The sequence below is a fragment of the Nannobrachium achirus genome (genome assembly GCF_963921795.1).
Source record: "Nannobrachium achirus genome assembly, chromosome: 6".
NCBI classification, from domain to species: Eukaryota; Metazoa; Chordata; class Actinopteri; order Myctophiformes; family Myctophidae; genus Nannobrachium; species Nannobrachium achirus.
The window spans coordinates 34,544,070-34,559,203 of NC_137815.1; the positions used below are offsets into that span (position 1 = coordinate 34,544,070).

The 15,134-nt window shown below is 41.1% G+C and overlaps 1 protein-coding gene across 1 annotated transcript; it reads left to right on the top strand.

The window, feature by feature from the left end:
- Window positions 1–725: 725 nt before the first annotated feature.
- LOC308286754 (exportin-2) lies at window positions 726–15,043 on the top strand. Its single transcript, XM_080727878.1, has 25 exons — window positions 726–851; window positions 1,679–1,771; window positions 1,943–2,085; window positions 2,223–2,324; window positions 2,470–2,615; window positions 3,190–3,280; window positions 3,459–3,566; window positions 3,664–3,756; window positions 3,850–4,017; window positions 4,110–4,239; window positions 4,440–4,505; window positions 4,595–4,797; window positions 5,033–5,117; window positions 5,583–5,644; window positions 6,460–6,596; window positions 7,162–7,265; window positions 7,618–7,715; window positions 9,172–9,322; window positions 9,877–10,085; window positions 11,465–11,562; window positions 11,677–11,762; window positions 12,358–12,439; window positions 13,017–13,163; window positions 13,597–13,828; window positions 14,036–15,043. Exons 2-25 carry the CDS (start codon window positions 1,687–1,689, stop codon window positions 14,123–14,125), a joined length of 2,916 nt encoding a protein of 971 aa, XP_080584004.1. The 5' UTR covers window positions 726–851; window positions 1,679–1,686; the 3' UTR covers window positions 14,126–15,043.
- The last annotated feature ends 91 nt before the right edge of the window (window positions 15,044–15,134 follow it).

Here is a 15,134-nt window from a genome sequence, read left to right on the forward strand (position 1 = left end):
CACTAGACACTAATTTTTTTTTTTTTTTAAGAAACCCCTTTGTTTTAAATTCACTCAAGGCGTCTGTTGATAATGAAGAAGCATGGAAATGCAAAGTTAAAATTGAGATATTCGATATAGAGCGTCGCAGCGGAAGTGGATTCCTGGGGTCACTTAATATTCCCCATTCATTTTCGCCATAGACTTTTACAAATATATTTATAACAATTATGTTAAGCCTCGAACAAAGCCATCCAGGATGGAGGTGAATCATGATCATATAACCTTTGATCCTATGTGAAAACATATTTTAATATTACATTATTTGATATACTACATTTAATAACTACCCTTTGTTTAGCGATTTTCAAAATGTTCTTTTCATAGAAAAAAAGGTTATGTGGTCATGATTCACCTCCATCCTGGATGGCTTGGTTCGAGGCTTAACATAATTGTTATAAATATTTTTGTAAAAGTCTATGGCGAAAATGAATGGGGAATATTAAGTGACCCCAGGAATCCACTTCAAGAAACAGCAAGCTTGGAAAAACACCTGTAACTGGAGTAGCCTTCATTTGGCACCACCATAGAGTTATAATAAGAAGGGGCACCACACGCGACACCGTCGTACGGAACGACACCCTGGACATAAGTAGGCCAAAGAAGGGCGTGGCCTGGCTGAGTCGTTGCTTCTGCGCATGAGCAGCAGTAGTCTGACCGCGCAGTTCCTTTTGCTGAGACGTTTGTTTGAATTGAAAGGAAATTATTACAGCAGCGTCGCGAGAGGCGAGAAGAGCCGCACCAGCGACTATCATACAACATACATATATCATCCACCATTGATTCATCATCACCACATTGACTGGTAACGGGTACGAATACCTAATTACAAATATATAATATGTGCGGTTAAGGGGTGTTGTTGCACGAATCGTATTGATGTGTTTATTCCGTGCCACACTACTGTGAGATGATGGTATGGTATATATGCTATAAGTTATGGTTGACAAAACTAGCAGGCTAATGCTAGCATTAGCAAAGTTGAGTGTGAGATGGTGACTGGATGGTGGGTGAGAGAGTGAGTGAGTGGCTACTTTGCTAGCCTCCCTGAGTAGTAATGTTGTTGGAGCGTCCATTTCGGGCTAACATGCTAGTTTTGTTTCATAACGAGTGGCTTTTACCAAGCAGCGAAAAGACTGTCAAATAACTTTGACACGAAGCTGTGTGGCATAAAGTTCTTGTTCGCAGGAACCCCATGTGGTCCTGTCCTCTTGTCTTGCTGTACTTGCTCTTTAAAGTTCTATAATGCAATTGGGGGAGTGCTCTCCCTCCAAGCTGCTAACTAAGCGAGCTTAGTGACATCCATGCCCGGTGATACTACTGTGTGAATAACGGTAGGAGCCCTGCTGTAGCCATGGCTGTTGGCAATGGCAATGCAATGAGGCTGAGCTAATGGTAGCTGCATGCTAGCCTCTCCAAGCTAGCTACTGTCAAGTGTCAATAACTACAGCGATGACTATAATGACAGCTTCAGACCGTCGGGGCTTGTTGAGTAGTTTAAAACGTTATTTTCCAAATTCTCGTAAAAATAGACTATTTCCCCTGTTGTTGATGGTGCAGTAGTTTGTTTATAACGTTGGATCGACATGGCTGTGTGTGTGTGTGTGTGTGTGTGCCCACCCTTTATCCCTCTGTGCAGCAACCAGCATGGAGTTGAATGATGCTAACCTTCTATCCCTCACTGAGTTTATGAGGAAAACACTGGACCCGGATCCAGCAGTACGGCGTCCAGGTGAGGAATCTAAACAAATTACATTATACTGGCCACAGCAGGGCACAGGCCACACCGATTCGATTGTTCACAAAGTACATCATACTGAATTGATAATCGTTTTCAATGGATAATGTTTTATATTTATGATCCATCCAACCCCGGCCTGCTTTGTTTTATCATTTGTTCTAGCTGAAAAGTTCCTGGAGTCTGTTGAGGGAAACCAGAACTATCCCATTCTACTCCTCACTTTGTTGGAGAAATCACAGGACAATGTGATCCGGGTCTGTGCTGCCGTTACGTTCAAGAACTACATCAAGAGGAACTGGCGTATAGTGAGTGTCCAACCTCAAGATCAGGGCTTCTCAAAGTGGGTGCTGTGATGCAAGTCCAGGGGTGCCGCAGATTACTTTGACAATAAGGATAACTGAGATGAGGTGTGTTCTTAATATTATCGTCTTTGTCCCATAAGATTGAAGATGAACCAAATAAGATCTCTGATCCAGACCGAACGACAATCAAAGCCAACATTGTAAATCTGATGTTAAGCAGTCCGGAACAGATCCAAAAACAGGTACACCTTTCTGTGTTCTGCTCCGTCATCATTAACAGGGTCCTTTATTGTCTGCAGCAGAGCAGGCGTGTGCAGATTCAAGCAGCATGGTATGAAGAGCTTAACCATTGTGTCTGCCTGTACATTTGCTCTTTATTTCCTACAGTTGAGTGATGCCATCAGCATAATTGGAAGAGAAGATTTCCCTCAGAAATGGCCGGATCTTCTAACGGAAATGGTGAACCGTTTCCAAAGCGGCGACTTCCATATCATCAACGGAGTGCTCCGCACTGCCCACTCTCTCTTCAAGAGGTAGCAGCATACAGATCTGTCTGCATTATTGACCTTGAGATTTTCAAATGCAAATGAGATGGTATAGATAGACATTTTCACCAATTATTGGAAGTATATGCGTTACTTGGGCAACAATTATGATGTGGGTGTTATAACAACACATTGAATGTTTTGGCCTATAATTTTGATTCAGCTTCCAGGACCGGGAGGACTGGTTGAGGCACAAGTTGACAAGTGGCCAATTCTGCTACTACAAGCTTACCACTAGTATAATTTGTACGAGAATGGTGATGTGTAAAGGACACTAATGTGCATGCTCTATGGCCTCAAACACTAATGTGTTTGCTCTATTGTCATCTAACCCCAGACAAATAGAGATATTTCCAGGCCAGGGGAGTATGTGCCTGGTGAGAAAGTTGAATTGAAATGCAGAGATTTTCTAACCCTTCTATCCAGTTGTCAAAGGCCCAGACCCCTCACAGTTTTCAACTTATAATAAGAGTCCATGTTGGCTTGAATCACATCTTCTCAGCTATATTTTTGGTATATTTTGTTTTGCTGATATCTGAAATAAATAGTATTTTTATTTCAGATATCGGCATGAGTTCAAGTCAAATGAGCTTTGGTTGGAGATCAAGCTGGTTCTGGACACATTTGCTCAACCTCTCACTGAACTGTTCAAGGTTTGTCGTCATTGTCTTTAATGTTGAGATCATTTCTATATATAGAGAGCACTTATCTGCTGTTTTACATAAATATATCACATCCTTTAATAGGTAATGTGTACAGTAATAGTCATGATGGCATGATTATATTCCCTTTTTTCAAGTCATGCTATATTTTTTCTCTTTGTGATTTCAGGCCACCATTGAGTTGTGTCAGACACATGCTACAGACATAAATGCCTTGAAGGTCCTTTTCTCTTCGCTCACGCTGATCTCGAAGGTCTTCTATAGTCTCAACTTCCAGGTGCGTTTAAATTGGCTTTTACTAATTTGCAAAAAATAAATAAAAAATTATTATATGTTTTTGTTTGTTAATTTCTCATCTCTTCATCCTAACACAGGACCTCCCAGAGTTCTTTGAAGACAACATGGAGACTTGGATGTCTAATTTTCATAATCTGCTGACACTGGATAACAAGCTTTTACAAACGGATGTAAGTCTGCTTATTTATTTTATTTCACACTAGCATGCGTCCTCGTATTTCTGTGAAAGGATAGTGACAGTTTATTGTGTTTCCATTCGATAGGATGAGGAGGAGGCGGGTCTCCTGGAACTATTGAAATCTCAGATCTGCGACAACGCAGCTCTGTACGCTCAGAAATACGATGAAGAATTCCAACCATACTTGCCGCGCTTTGTCACCGCTATCTGGGGCCTTCTGGTGTCTACTGGCCAGGAGGTCAAATACGACTTGGTGAGACTATTGGCTGTGTGTATTTCTGTGTTGTCTTGTTTAGCTGTTGACTTTTCCTTTAATGAAATTAAATAACCTACTCTTTGTTATAGCTTGTAAGCAATGCCATCCAGTTCTTGGCATCTGTGTGTGAAAGGCCACACTACAAGCATCTGTTTGAGGACCAGAACATACTCACTAGCATTTGTGAAAAAGTGATCGTGCCCAACATGGAGTTCAGAAGTAAGATTATCTGTAGTATTTGTTTGTGTTGATTCATAATTCATCATGATTCATCTTTATTTATATTGAATGTTACATGGATTCCACAAACTGCACTTAACTGAAATTAAATATACTTCCAACGATGTTCAATGACCCAAAGAAATGTGTGCATGCATTACTTTATTGCTGACCAGATTCACTGATATTTCTGTTTTTAGGTGCTGATGAGGAGGCTTTTGAAGATAACGCAGAGGAATACATCCGAAGAGACCTGGAAGGATCAGGTGTGAAGACGACACATTTGAGTGCACACAACAATGCTGGCAGTTGTGCCCTGCATGGCCACACTAACCTAATCACCATCCTCCCACAGATATCGATACGCGTCGCAGGGCTGCATGCGACCTGGTACGAGGCCTGTGTAAATTCTTTGAGGGGCCTGTCACAGCCATCTTCTCCGGCTATGTGAACTCTATGCTGGGGGAGTATGCCAAGAACCCAGGAGTAAACTGGAAGCACAAAGACGCTGCCATTTATCTTGTCACATCTCTTGCATCTAAAGCGCAGACTCAAAAGGTATTTCTGCATTTTTTAAATAAGTTCTAATGTTGATTATTGCAATGATACTTTGTATAATTCGGAATTATAGCCTGGATTTGTACTTAATCAAAAATATTAAATGAAATTCTGTTGGTTCACTTTTCTCAATACATATGATAACAGATAAACATGGGATGCAACTGGCTCCATTATAACACTTTCATTCCAAGTGAATGTTTTTGAGTAGTGTTGATGTTTTTTTCCCCCCCAGCATGGAATAACACAAGCCAATGAGTTGGTGAATCTCACAGAATTCTTTGTCAACCACATTCTCACAGACCTCAAGTCTCCTAATGGTAAGACTTCTATCTATGGGCCTAATATGGAACTGATTCAGAATTGAGCTGCTGTTACGGCTGTGGCTTTTGATATACAATATGTTCTATATAAAACATATCACTGGCATCTCAATGTTTTTTTTAATTAACCACTTTAGACCCTCTTGTCTTGCCAAAAATGGCAGATCAACAAGCTCATAATGACACATCGCGATGCGCTGTGAGCTTGTAGATCTGCAACTTTTATCTAACGTTGGGCACGCTGGGGTTCAGGTCACGTGGTTAAATCTTCAAAGAACACAGAAAGTCATCAATTATCTGTGTATACACTGAATTTGCAGTGTAAATACAGTACTATAAAATTCCATATTGGGGTGATGCTTGTCAGATTGTCAGCCATAATAAAGTGTCTTCTTTGGCGGATGTAGACATTGTCATGCAATGTAAGTTCAATTCCTTCTCTAAATTAAATTCTCCTCCTAGTGAATGAGTTTCCTGTGCTGAAGGCGGATGCCATCAAGTACGTCATGATCTTCAGAAGTCAGGTACGATCTCCTACTTCCTCCAATAGCTCCATTTAGATGGTGTGTCAGCTTGTACTAGGGATGATCATTTTGAATATGTTTTAACAATGAAGATAACCATTAAGTCATGAACTGCTAACCAATAAGATTGAAATGGACAAATGTCTCCAACTCAATCAACAACACCCGTCAGGACTGCATTTGTGGTCATGAAACACAGCGTCGCCAAATGCGAGTAGATGTAGTGTTTGCGGAGTAAAAAATGGGGAGATTGCGTGGTCATTAGGAAAAAGGTTTCTCCTGTATGGCCATTAGGAAAAATATTTCCCCTATATCCACTGGAGAGGTTTTCTGCAATTTTGAACAGGAGAGGTTATCTGCAATTTCTGTTTGATGCAAAGCTGAAATATACTTGCATCATTCTGAAGAGACAAATCCCATGAATTAGTATTTTGCAACTTTGTAATGTCTCTTGTACAGGCATCGGTTTAAGGTTTAAAAGTCCCGTCCTTAAAAGGTTTATTTATATTTTATACCGTTTAACCGATGTAAGGGACAGAGAAAACTATGAAATAGGCCTGTGTTTCTGGAGAGAATTGTTGGGCTGTAGGGCATGATCTGACTGCAGACAGAAAGTCTGTTGGAAGTTTTGCTTTCGTTGACGTCATCAAGCGTCCATTTGTTGGAGCAGGAAGCGAGAAGAATATAAATATAATATAATTTTATAATATAGTTTTACCCTATCTGTCAAAATTGTGAAGTGACACAAAGTGACGTTTTATGAGCTGTACATTCTTAAAGGATATGAATGTATTTGTTGATGTGTTCTCTTCCAGCTGCCTAAAGAACAGCTGCTCCAGGCCGTACCTCTACTGGTAGCTCACTTGCAAGCGGACAGCACGGTGGAGCACACGTATGCTGCACATGCCTTAGAGAGGCTGTTCACCATGAGAGGGCCCAACAACTCTACACTGTGAGTATTACCAGTAAGACTCCCTAATCGGGAGATAAGCGACCGTCATGTCGCATACACAAACTTTAGAAGGCAATTGTAGCCAATCAGGAGGGAATATGGGAAATGGGGCAATTCCATGTTGATGACATGACTTTAGAGATACTGTATACCGCTTTGTGTGATTTTAGGCCAAAATATGTAGGAGCAGTGTCAAAAAATGTGGTTTGCAAAAATTGGCCTGGTGGTGGCGCTAGAAGAGGGCCATGTGAGAAATCAGGGGCAGAGATTGTGAATTGCCATCCAAGGAGTGTGTGTGCAATGTTTGCCATCGATAGGGCCAACGGTGGAGAGATAAAAGTAGGGGCAAAAGTGTGACGTGACGTACCGACAGAGGTACAGACAGCCGGTTGAGCTTTTCATAGTAACTTGCGACCATAGGAATTATTCATTATTACATGATTTAATAATGATGTGAAAATGGCTCATCTTGGGCTGGCTAATGTGTGATTGTCATTATGTTTTTTTTTAGACTTGAGATTGAACAGCATTTTTGGTGGATAACTCCATTCTGCATGTTTTACAGCATCACTCCAACAGAGATGGCACCCTACACCGAGCAGCTGCTCAACCACTTATTCAAGTCTCTATCTCATCCTGGATCCTCGGAGAATGAATATATCATGAAAGGTAGATGTTTTGAACTGACTGCAGGTTGAAATCAATGCTTAGCTTAGCTCTGTATTCATTACATTGGTCAATGACTCACAAATCCTGAATAATATATTGTCGTTGTCGGGTGGGAACCTTGTATGTCCAAAGCTCCTCGTTTTGCATTTATCATTTTAAAAATGATTTAAACTAGTGAAAACAGCCGATCTACAACCACACAGTGTGCTTGTAAATCTTCTGTTTTCACTACATTTGTGCGATGGCCTTGTATGATGAAGCAGGGCTTTACTTTGCGAAAAAAAAGGGTACTTGGAGATACAAGGTTTCTGCCCGACAGTGACGATATGTCTTTTGTCTTTTCTTTTTTTAGCGATCATGCGCAGCTTCTCCCTCCTGCAGGAGGCAATCGTTCCCTACATTCCCACTCTGATTGGTCAGCTCACTCACAAGCTCCTCATAATCAGCAAGGCAAGCAAACTGTGATTATGAAGCTGTTTATGTATAGAAGACAAAACTGTCTTCAATGTTTTTCAGGCAAAGGACCCCTTAGCTAAGAGAGAGATGAAGCAGGGACCCATCCACTACATATTGTATAAAATTGTTTGCAGATTAATCTTATAGATGGCTTCATAGACTTGTTTGACAGCACTTTCATTCATATTGAATGTATATTAATGCATGTGTATTTTCTGAAATTATTTAACCACTTCAAGTAGGGATGTTAATCGACGCATTATTTGCAAATCGACGCGTCGCAGCCGAAAATTGACGTGTCGATCGACTTTTTTTCACTTTTTTTTCCTGCTCAGCAGCAGCTGAGAGGAGAGCACAACGGCGCATTACTTTAAGCAACACAACTTATGCAGCTGCACCCATCAGAACTTGCATCAAAGCCCTAATAATAATTGCTCTTCCTTGCGTTAGCAGCACAGAGTCTGTTCTCTAGAGACGGAGCGGAGTGACAAAGTCCATGGAACATAGTATAGTGTGAACGCTCTGGCTGCCGTGGCTGGCACCCCGGGCTGGTGTATCAATGTGGAGCTTTTGTCTGCCCCGCTCTCCTTCCCCGACCGCGTCCACAGGTGTTTCGCATTAACGACGAGTGATGTATTTTGTGTTGTTTTATTGTCAATCTTGACAAAATCACTGCACACGAGGCGACGCTGCCAAGCTAGCTTTCGTGTCAAGCATGCATGCACACAGGCACGTAAACAAAACAAGTCGGCGCGCAATGCTATGACGTGCGCATCAGACCAGTCCAGCAGTGTTTCTCAACCAGTAGTCCGTGGACCTGACTAAGCGCCGCATGCATGCGAATCTGCGATGCATGCATGCACAACACAGACATGCACTCGTCCCCGACACAGAGACCCACACACCGGTCCTCTCACATTTGGAAAACATTAACGCTTATAACGTTTTTGAAGCGATTAAAACATTTTTGGGGGGAAAACTTTAGAAAAATTTAATAAAAAAAAAATAATAATAAAATATTCGATTTTTCGACTCGTACTTTTTGAGTCGCCGTTAGCATGAGTCAATTTTCGAGTCTCCATACTTAGTAAACTTGACGTTGGCTCTCTACTTGGTTTGCTCTTTTTTTCTTTTTTCTCTAAACCAAACATTTGCCAAAATATAACAGATCTACAAACTCACAATGCCTTGCAGCGCAAGGGGCTGTGAGCTTTTGGCTAATGTTCCCCTCACCTCTTAGAATCCTATCACACAAAGATTTGGAGCATTACCTGTAGGAACTCTGAGGACCCCCTAGGGGCCCCTGGACCCCCTTTTGAAGACCCCTGCTCAAGAGGATATTCATACACACTTTGAAACTAATCCATTCATTGAGATCATTTTGTATCCAAGACCTACAGTATAAGCTGTATCTACTGTTCTCACTTCTCAAACATCTCAAAACTTTCAGAATCCCAGCAAGCCGCACTTTAACCACTACCTGTTCGAAGCCCTGTGCCTCTCCATCCGGATCACCTGCAAGGCCAGCCCTGCCACTGTGAACAGCTTTGAGGAGGCCCTGTTCCCTGTCTTCACTGAGATCCTTCAGAATGATGTCCAGGGTGTGTGAATTCTCTGCAGTTCTTTCCTCCATTTATGATCAGACCAGCGTTAATGTTGTCTACTAAAACTATGACAAAAAAACTTTCGTCGACTACCCTTTTTCACGTATGAAAACTAAATAAAAACTAATAGCTATGATGACTAAAACTATAAATATATTGACATTTTCATCAACAAATAAAAACTAGAAATTCTAATAATTAATTTGGTCGTTGTGCTCCGGAAATGGCAGATGGACTGTTTTCAGTAGCCAAAACATTTCAGATGACTAAAACTAAACAGAAATGTATTAAAAATAGTATACTTACTTATGCCTATCGCTCCTTTTCATGGAGCATAGGCCATTGATTACAGTCCGCCAGAGTCCTCTCTCCTGGGCCTTCTTTTCCAGCTCTTTCCATAGTATAATAGGAAAAAGCAAAATAGTGTAGTATGACTAAAACTAACTTGGGTGAACTGAAACCTTTTTTTTTTTTTTTTTTACTTTTTTTTTTTTACTTTTTTTTTTTGATCCTCCGCTCAATGTCGCTTTTGATCTTCTCATCTGTTGCAGAATTTGTTCCGTACGTGTTCCAGGTGATGTCGCTGCTCCTGGAGATCCATGACAACTCCATCCCCGACTCCTACATGGCTCTGTTCCCTCACCTGCTGCAGCCTGTGCTGTGGGAGCGCTCTGGAAACATCCCCCCTCTGGTCCGCCTGCTCCAGGCCTACCTGCAGAAGGGTGGAGCCACCATCGCCAATTCTGCGGCAGATAAAATCGTATGTGGTGGCATTGTTGTCTGCAGCCTACTTACTGTGGACATAAAATAACCCTGTGGGTTGTCCGATTTTCGTATCTTTTTTTTTTTTTTTTTAAGATGAGAATGAATTGTGCGTGCGACCGTGTGTGTATGTATGTATGTATGTATATATATATATATATATATATATATATATATATATATATGTAGTTGCTTGAAGGTGTTGTGTCCGTTCAGAATCAGCTTTATCATCACATCGCCGGTTTACAGAAGTAAAGACGTGGGTGAAATTTTTGTGCATCGTATCGTTATATTCCATAGAAGGAAGGGGAAGAAAAACGAAATACAAATTATCTAGATATTTACATGGTACCTGAGATAAGATATAGAAGGCGCGTGAGCATAGCATTAGATTGTATACTGTACAAGTTCTGTGCAGTTTTATACACGAACAAAAGTTAAAAAATGCTTTTTAACTCATTGAATGCCATTTCAAGATGGCCCCCAAGTACCAGACTGCCACTATCCTAGATTTCTAGTGCACGGATCAATTTTTAGTGCACGGATCGTGCACGCCCATGCACCATATATGCATCATATGTGTAGTACTTTTTAACAGCTTTCAAACAAAGAAATCCGCTTGGAAATCCGTTCAGGCATTCATGAGATAGAAGCCTTCAAAGTCAGACAAAACAAACACTGCCACCTTCCAAATTTCTAGTGCACGGATCAATTTTTAGTGCACGGATCGTGCACGCCCATGCCTAGATCATGCACCATATGTGTAGTACTTTTTAACAGCTTTCAAACAAAAAAATCCGCTTGGAAATCCGTTCAGGCATTCATGAGATACAAGCCTTCAAAGTCAGACAAAACAGCCATTTTTGACATTTTGAAAGATGTGTTTGTTATGGGGCTAAACATGCAATTTTGCAATTGCGATCATGCCTAATACATTTGAGGCATTTTTAGAAATTTTTTTATAAAAAAAAATTTTGAAAAAAAAAAAAAAAAAAAAAATTTTTTTTTTTTTTTTTTTCAAAATGGCTTCCAACTCGGGAAACTCGGGCTGTGGCAGCCTGGGAGTACTGTAATAACTCGTGAAACTCGTGCCTTGGCAGTCAATGAGTTAAGAGCACCATATCTTCCTCTTCTGATGCCAGTAGGTGTTGTAGGAATGGTGGGACAATGGCAAATACAGATGACAATTTTATCTTAGACTGAACCTCTGCTTGAATAAATGCTTTCTGTGATCCCTTATTTGCGCACAGGCCATCATGCCATGACGTTTTTTGAATAGTCTCGGTTTGATTACCCTTACTATCTGCTATGGATGAACTATTTCCTGTATTGTGTTTTGACACTTGCCTTACTTTGCTTCTACCCTTCTTCTCACAGCCTGGCTTGCTGGGGGTTTTCCAAAAGCTCATCGCCTCAAAGGCCAACGACCATCAAGGTTTCTACCTTCTCAACAGCATTGTAGAGCACATGCCCCCGTAAGTCAACCACAGAGAAATTGCCTTTATTGGAACATGATTAAAAAAAGACTCAAGATTTCTTCAAATTGCTGGATAAGATTATGACTTTCTCCCTACCTTCATCCCCCCCAGAGAATCCATCACCCAGTACAGGAAACAGATCTTCATTTTGCTCTTCCAGAGGCTACAAAGTTCCAAAACCACCAAGTATATCAAGAGTGAGTGCAGATATCATAATCAAGACCTGGATTCACATTCACATACCAGTCGATAATAACTGTCATCGAACGCAGTGGTTCTCAAACTGTGGGCCGGGACCCAAATGATGTTGAGGGGGTCCCCAGATCATCTGCTAATGTGCAACATTGTTTTCCCAATCAACAGTAAAGGAACCAACATACAGTATAAGTGGATACGGGCATTACGGGGTATCCGCACATTTCAAGTGACTATTTAAGGACGCAAGACCTTTTTAATGCGTTAAAATGAAAGATTACTGCATCAAAAGTAATCAACAAACCGCTTTAAAAAATGCTCAATGTTGTAAGCAATGTAGATCAGTTATTTTCACAATTCTTCTCTCTGGAACTGAGTGAAACAGAATTTGATGCCTCAACTCCTACAATTCCAAGTGCTTGTCAGGGTAGGGGGTCCCCCAGTTCAAATATGATTATTTTGGTGGGTCACAGCCTGAAAAGGTTGAACCACTGATCTTAACTGCGTGAGGATTATCCAGTCTTTGTTATCATTCTCTTATACACACGCTCTACTGCTCGCCATGTTTGTGTTCATAGGTATTTCTCTTCTCCTCAGGTTTCTTGGTGTTTATTAACCTCTTTGGGGTCAAATATGGAGCGATTGCTCTTCAGGAGATTTTTGACAGCATCCAGCCAAAGTAAGTGAAATCTCGGTGGAAAGTAAAAGGCATTTGTGGCATTGGAACTACAAACAAATGTTCAAGATTATTTAATATCTCCACACAAAAGAGAAACTCAATTGAACAATAGATCTTTTAACTTTATCTGAACTTGTGTGTGTGTGTGTGTGTGTGGATATTCGGTTATCCTATTAGACAGGCTACTCTACTAAACGTTGACAATATTTGTTTATTTTATTAGATATATTTTTAATAAAGAGTTTTTTTTTAGACATTTCCATTTTGCACCCATATTACTGTCATGTCGGCATGGCAGCTAAGTATTAACAAGACTCGAGAGTGATTTATGGGCTTTCACACTGATTTTGCACTGGTCACTGGACATTGCTGGCCCACGATAACCCACACCTGACCTTAGTGGAGACAAGTGCTCCGAGTTGCACTTTTTCTAGTTAGATTCTTTCAATTGATGTGACTGATTTTCATATAGTGGGTCACATGTGATTGTAGAAAATAAAGCATGGCACTCAGCAAGGGTTTCTATGCGGGAAGGTTTAAAGACTTCAATTTAATTCTTCTGGTTCTTGTGTTGCAGAATGTTTGGCATGGTGTTGGAGAAAATAGTCATTCCAGAGGTCCAGAAGGTGTCTGGCCCAGTGGAGAAGAAGATCTGTGCTGTTGGCATTACCAAAGTCCTCACCGAATGCCCCGCCATGATGGATACAGAATACACCAAACTCTGGTGAGCAGTCGACCTGAAGATAGTACATTTCTTCTGTCACTAGCGTTGGGATCCGGAATCGGAGGAACCGGATGATCGGATCCAACATTGTGGAACTGGAATTGCTTCCATCACATGTAATTGCATAGCGGACTTTGCGCCTGCTATGCAATTACAATACCGGTGGTTCTCAAACTTTGACATTTGAAAGTGTACAAATGGAACCAGATGGGCCCGTAACGTACATTCTCAGAGTTACAGACCTGTTTGTCCATTTGGAACCCCATATAGGAATTGTTAAAAAGGAATCGTAAAATCCCAAAGTATCCCAACTCAATCTGTCATGCAGATGAAAAACCTACACATTCGTTAAGGTAATTGTTTGTGGAAAAAGCATGGCATGTTCGTTTGAAATTCAAAGGTTGATTGTTTGATTTTGTGTGTTTCTGTTCAGGACCCCCCTGCTACAGGCCCTGATCGGCCTCTTTGAGTTGCCAGAGGACGACAGCATCCCTGACGATGAGCACTTCATTGACATCGAAGACACGCCAGGTTACCAGACCGCCTTCTCTCAGCTGGCCTTCGCTGGGAAGAAGGAACACGATCCCATCGGAGAGGCTGTTGGCAATCCTAAGATCCTGCTGGCCCAGTCGCTCCACAAACTTTCTACTGCATGTCCGGGACGGGTATGTTTGGACCCAAGGGACAATGTTTAGTAGATAATAACACTTTGACTCAAGTCCTCAATTCCATGTTATTTACTAATGGCACTTTGCCAGGCCACAGATCGAATACCAAAATGGTCACCCCAAAACACAGTCGCCCTGGGGCAAATCCGGCGCGGTATTCACCTGCTAAACTGATTCTAATCTCTTCTTTTTGTTTCATGGCAGGTTCCATCGATGATTAGCACCAATCTGGATGCAGAGGCCCTCCAGTACTTGCAGGGTTACCTACAGGCAGCAACAGTACAGTTGGTTTAAAACTAATAAGAATATGACTGCACCAGTCAAGGAGTGGGCACAATGCCCCCGGAGCCAAAGTAGAAGACCTGCTTTGACTGAATGAACTTAGGACTGTACACGCGTTTGGTTTCTGATCATTCTAATGGAGACAGCAGGCACGGTGTGGCTATTCTGCTTGGATTTGGGATGTGCTCCTCTGATGGGGGGTATTCTTTTTAAAGGAATATTTTTTTTAAACAATTTGGGTGTAAAAGAAGACAGGATAATTTGACAACATTGAATTGATCCAATACCTTTTTGTTGTTTTCTGCATTCTTTTCTTTCATCATAATGGCAACTTGAAAGGCTAGCTTCGACAAACATTTGGGTTGAGGTTTCATCTAACAAATGTGTCAGTTTATTTCAATGACGGCAACTGAAATAAGGTTCAGCTGTGTTCTGGATCGTAGCATAGCCAGACGGTCGGAGATGCATCCTAATGGTCTAGAAGCATCCGAGTTCAGTGAATGGGCTGAAATTGGGTGTAATGATGAATTAAAAACAATACGTTTCAGAAAACCAGTGCAAAGATTTTGTCCTTCATATGGGATTGTATCAGGTTTGTTCTTCAAAGCTTAGGTTTGTTACAATGGTTTCTCAGGCATCCAAGCCCATTCCTCCAATTAAGACTTTCCCACTCGTATCAGACACAGGGGGAAATCTCTGATCGTCTGGCTATGTCAGCCTAATGTGTATCTCTGATGAGAAATGTTTTCTTTGTTACTTGTACCCCTAAATTCCTATTTGTCTGTCAAATACTGTATCTGTATCTTTGTAGTTCCAACATAATGCTTCATCTTTTTCTCTGCATGTAACGTAGCTTTGTCTTCATTGTCTAATCTTTGTTTACGCACTATTATGTGAATTAAAAAGGCACTTGTTTAGATCGCTTACATTTCAGTCTCTTGACCGTCAAAACTGCTGTCATCGTATTTCGTTTATTCTGGGTTGTTTAGCGGATTAGAATCTGGTTCATTTGTTTTTGTGG

Coding starts and splice junctions, on each gene's coding strand:
- LOC308286754 (XM_080727878.1), top strand. CDS start 1,687: ATGGAGTTGAATGATGCTAACCTTCTATCCCTCACTGAGTTTATGAGG. Junction 4,018..4,109: donor AGGAGGTCAAATACGACTTG/GTGAGACTATTG, acceptor TCTTTGTTATAG/CTTGTAAGCAATGCCATCCA. Junction 5,118..5,582: donor AGACCTCAAGTCTCCTAATG/GTAAGACTTCTA, acceptor TTCTCCTCCTAG/TGAATGAGTTTCCTGTGCTG.